The sequence below is a fragment of the Coturnix japonica genome, chromosome 36, assembly GCF_054131305.1.
Source record: "Coturnix japonica strain WE chromosome 36, WE-NBRP24, whole genome shotgun sequence".
Classification (NCBI taxonomy): domain Eukaryota; kingdom Metazoa; phylum Chordata; class Aves; order Galliformes; family Phasianidae; genus Coturnix; species Coturnix japonica.
The window spans coordinates 585039-590112 of NC_140698.1; the positions used below are offsets into that span (position 1 = coordinate 585039).

General features: G+C 38.5%; 1 protein-coding gene across 2 annotated transcripts; it reads left to right on the top strand.

The window, feature by feature from the left end:
- Positions 1-245: 245 nt before the first annotated feature.
- LOC146755043 (kinesin-like protein KIF20B) lies at positions 246-4467 on the top strand. Of its 2 annotated transcripts, none has more exons than XM_085526429.1 (5): positions 246-611; positions 2120-2320; positions 2488-2614; positions 3152-3294; positions 4307-4467. In XM_085526429.1, exons 1-5 carry the CDS (start codon positions 387-389, stop codon positions 4385-4387), a joined length of 777 nt encoding a protein of 258 aa, XP_085382555.1. In that variant the 5' UTR covers positions 246-386; the 3' UTR covers positions 4388-4467. The 2 variants fall into 2 exon arrangements, with proteins under 2 accessions (XP_085382555.1, XP_085382556.1); XM_085526430.1 differs by lacking the exon at positions 4307-4467 and adding an exon at positions 3869-4272 and having other exon boundaries at positions 247-611.
- The last annotated feature ends 607 nt before the right edge of the window (positions 4468-5074 follow it).

Here is a 5074-nt window from a genome sequence, read left to right on the forward strand (position 1 = left end):
TGGTTCTTTTTGTCTTCCACTCAAACATGAGCTCTCATCTTCTCAAAAATATTTTATTTACTAGAACACCATCTCTCTGTGTACATTATGGAACTTTTCCATGCAGTTTTCCATGTATTCGTATGTGGATGCTGAAGATTAGGCAGAGGTTTAGCCTTTGGTGTTCTAACATAGCAGCTGTGAGCGTGCAGAGTATGGGGGGAATGGATGACAAAACGACCAGCGTTACAGATTTTGTCCCTAAATAATGTCTCGCTTTCTCTCTTTTGGAGGCAGAATACTGCCTGAGACTGTTAGTGAGACCCAGTAGGGTGTATCTGAAGATCACACAATGAATAGATGTTACTACCTTCCCACACTTGTGCTGTGTTTCAGCTTACGTGTTCATGTGGCGTCTGAGCTTGAGGTTTTACACTGTAACTTTAGAAACCTCGAGATATTTTGGAGGTCTAATGCATAGCCTAATCTTTACTCCTTTTAAATATTTACAGCCTAGGAAACAACAAAGCAAAACTAAAACTGGAGAAAGTATTCCATTAAGATGCAAAGCTGAAGACAATTATTTGTCACGTCGATGTACTAGGAGCCTCACTTCATTAAATGAATCTGAGGTTAGTATGAAACTTCAGATCTGAAAATGTTGTGATTGTATTGCTTTTGATAAGGAATGAGTAGGAAAAGATCTCATGTTCTCTAAACAATTCCCAAGTTTTAATTTATTTATCCCTTTCAAGGTGATCAGATCACCTGTTTTTATAGCCTTTGATAGGAATAAAAGCTGTTGAAACAATTGTGTGATGAATTTTTTTCAGGTGCTGTTGAAAACTCTCCTCATGTTAATGCTTATGAAGTGGCTCATGATTAGATAAGTTACTTGGAAAAAATTCATGGAGCCACTGAAACGGGCACAGCAAATTGAACTTATTTTCTTCCTCTGCAGGATTTCTGGATATTGTTTTGTTAGCAGATGATGTTAATCATTCCTATATAAGTTTTTAATTGCTAACTTTCATAAAATAGCAGTTACATATATTTTAAAAACAAAGTATTTATTAACCAACTTAATTCTTGGAAATACAGTGGGTGGTGATACTCCATTCAGATTCTTAGCAGAGCCTGATAAAGTGGCTCTGACTACTTTTTGTCTTTCTACAATCTTTGGTAACTTTTTGAGAGGAAGAAGACTCCCCTCAGGGGGTCGGAACAGTGTAAGTAGTAAAAGCTGCTAGTCTGTGTTTGGGACACTGGAGTTTGCTAGTTACTAGCAGCAGTAGAAGCAGCCATCTACCATTTTCTGATGTCCCCAGCAGCCTGTCTTCCATGTGTTCAACCAGCATCTGAACTCATTTTTGATATGCTAGCTGAATTCCTGCCATAGAGAAGGAGGAGTCCAGGTGATCTCAGTTCTGACTTTGTTGTTCCTGTTGAGAAAAACAGGATTGGGTGGATTGTGGACAGTAAGTGCTGCTGGGGAAATGCATACTGACATTTCTCTGTCACTTAGCTGTGCATTTGCTGCCATTTGACCATGAGCAGGTACATGATAGCCTTCAGCTTAAGTACGGTGTCATTGCTTGAATGTCTGTATTCTCTCCAGGGAAAAGATAGCAATGGAGTTCTTTAATGACTTGTACTGGGCTTGCACCTTGCCAGCTGGACCTTACTTATGTAAATAACATCTCTAGTGTAGAAGAGGAATGGCAAATTCCCTAAGATTAAGCTGGAAGTTAATCGAACACTTGAATCAAATGCTCCTGTTCCTGCCCAGTTCTGACGCAGCAGAGTTGAGATGAAGAAAATCGTGTCAGTTCTACCACCATTCTCTATTAAAAAAAAGTGTAGTTGTCTGTGCCCTTGAGAAAAAATGACTTGTAAAGTATCAGGCTCAGTTTAACATGGAGAACTTTTTTTGTGATCATAGATTGGAAATAATTTTAAATGTAACAAGTTCTAGGAAAGAGGGGTAAAACTCTGCTGAAACTGAAATAGACTCCTTCTGTTACAAGTGTTCTTACAGCAGGAAAATCGAATGCTTACATATCCTTTTCCAGATGCTTTATAGCTTTTTAATCTCATGGCTACCTTAACACTTGCACTTAAAATTCTTCTGTGCTATCAGGAGCATTTGGAAACTGTCCTCGACTCTTCTGGAGTGTCCGCAGAAAATGGCAAAACTAGTCGGTTCCCAAAACCGGAGCTGGAAATCCCACTGACACCTCTGCAACCTGATAAGACGGAGATAAAGCAGCACGGCAGCATGATACCTTTAGGAGTGAAAATGCCTAAGGCAAAAAAGAAAAGAAGTGATGACATGGATGAGGTATGACCTAGACCCAACAGAAAACAAAATAATAAAAAAAAAAATATGCATGGCAGTTATTAAAAACAGATGTTCACATGTGATAGCAGTATCCTTGGCATGGTCAGAGTATGAGTAGTAGATTTTTCCCATCTGTTGTTTCACATGTTCACATCTCTGTTGAACAGAAATCCGGAAAAGACTACTTCCTGAGAAAGCGAGTACATGCTTCAAGACTGACTAAAAAGAAGGATGAAACACTGCAAAAAGTTGGAGATTTTATTCAAAGCTCTCCTTCTATTATACACTCTAAAGGTTGGTGTAGAATAAGTTTTATTCCATGTTTTCTAGACATTGTAGAATGGCTTGTTTCTGCTGTAGGCTATTAATGTATGTGTTCTTAGACTTGTCTGCCATGTTAAGTTGTCCTTTGATTTATGAAGTAAATGCATTTATTCGTCTCTTCAGAGATTCATTATTACATTTGTGAAAACCTACAAGTATACAGAGAAAGTTGGTTCTGTCTTGTGCTTCTGTCAGCACGAAAGTTAGGCCTGTTGTTTAACTCCTGCTGAAGTTTCTGACTTCCAGCGACTTCTGAGCCATGATTGTCTTTCATACTCCATTTTAATGCGTGCTTTAAGCTGCCGTACCTGAACCTATAAACAGTTTCAGCTATAGAAGCAATAAAGAACCTCGATGAACAAATACAATTTCTGAGTATTTTCACTTAAATTTTACGTGTCATTTATAAACCAAGTTTGTTACGAAGCTTTTTTTGCATTCATTGATTTAAAGACTCACAAAACCAGTAAGTTGATTGGTTTATGTATCAAAACAAATTTATTCTAGCCAAGAAGCTGATGTCAGCAGTAAGTTCTCCTAAATCAAACGAACCTGAAAGTCTCGAAGAAGGAGAGACCAAGCCAAAACGATCCAAAAGGAAGCTGTATTCAACTGTCGTTTCTGGCCCTCTAGATATACCTGCTTCTTCGGTAAGCGATTATACTGTAGTCTTGGCTTAAAATAAACTACTAAGGAGTCCAAACAGACTGGAGGTTTCATCTATTTGCAGGGGGACGTTGAAAGTACTGAGGTATTTCTTTATTCTACCAAGTCATTCTTGTTGGTCTTCCCGCTGTTCTGTTTTATTTTGTCCTCAAAGATCTCTGAGTTTGGTTGGCTTACAGTTTACTAAGTAGGTGATGTAGCAATCACGGAGATGTCTTCTAATTTGGAATCATAGATAATTTCAGTGTGTCGGTGTGGGATTATTCTATTACACGCTTTTCTAGAGCACAACTTAGACAGCTTTTTAGGTATGCTTAAACTATGATCTCCTGTCTAAGCCAACTTGCAAAGGATCTGATGTGCCAGTTTCATGACTCTGTCGGCAGCTATTGTGCTAAGAACATTCTTGCTCTGTTGGAACTGCATCTTTTAATTATATTAGAGTCCTTTTTCTTTTCCGCAAAGTGATCATTTGCCCATACTGTAATATCCCTCTGAATTTTTTGATGATTTGACGAATGATAGGGGCAGAAACCAAAATGTTATTTTTTTTGTTAGAGGATGAAGAAGATGAGACAATTCCTTCTCTCACTGTAGTTCTGAGAACATGGAACTGAACCGAGAACTGAAATTCTGGGCAAGTCATAGCTACAGGGATTGAGGCTAAAAATGTTTTCTGAACGCTTCATGTTTCACAAAACAAGTATTATAATACTCTTTTGAAAACAAGTATTTCAAAATGAAAGCTGCCTTCAGGCTTTCCTCAGACGTGTGTGCTTTTTTAAGATAAACAGGATTTTGTACATTCTCCATATTTGTTCCTTGTGATTAAGCTGCATTAAAATGATCTCGGTATCCCATAGTTTTCTGAATAAAATATAATAAGCAAATGCCATTCTGAAATCCATTTAGGGGAAGAAATATGTTTGCGTGTGTCAAGAAGAGCTTGTCAGTCTTGTGTGAAAACATGAGTAACTTTTGAAATGTTTTCTTCAGGAATCTGAGGAACAAAAGAAGGAAAGTGATCATCTGATCATCAAGCGACGGCTGAGATCCAGAACAGCTAAAAAACCTTGAAGAAGCGTGTTTGTTCCCCTTTCTCAGGACATACTTTTATCATATTATTAAAACTGGTTGTTAATAAACAGTAACAGTTACTCCGTTGTGTTCTTAAATTTGTATATAGGTGTTTGTTGCAGAACGGCGGGAGAAAAGCAGACGACCACACCTGTCATTGACATATGATCAGCGAATCTCATTTATTCCTTGCCTGCATGTACCTTTATAATACGGATAATTAGCTCATACATATTGCAAAAGTGGAGCTCATCATTGGTTCCCAATAACATACTATCCCCGAGTATCTTAACAGCTTGTTGTTATCAACTGAAAGCTACTCCCTTGCTGAGTTCCCAGAACCATGGCTAGTTTCTCACCATCCCAGGGCATCCTGTTGTTCTTGCTCTCCTTGCAGGTGTTATGGCTGCTTGCTTAGCTGCACCGTGTTTACGACCCTTCTCAGCTAACTAGCTGTAAAAAACACTCTCAGGAGAAAGGATAAAGCAACACTAAAAGAGAAAAGCAGCAGTGAAAGGGAAAAGCAAGACTAAAAGGGAAAAGCAGCAGTGAAAGGGAAAAGCGGCAGTGAAAGGGAAAAGCGGCAGTGAATGGGAAAAGCAGCAGTGAAAGGGAAAAGCAAGACTAAAAGACAACAGGGAAGTGAAGGTGACTCTTGTGCAGATGTCATGGTTTTGTAATTTTCAT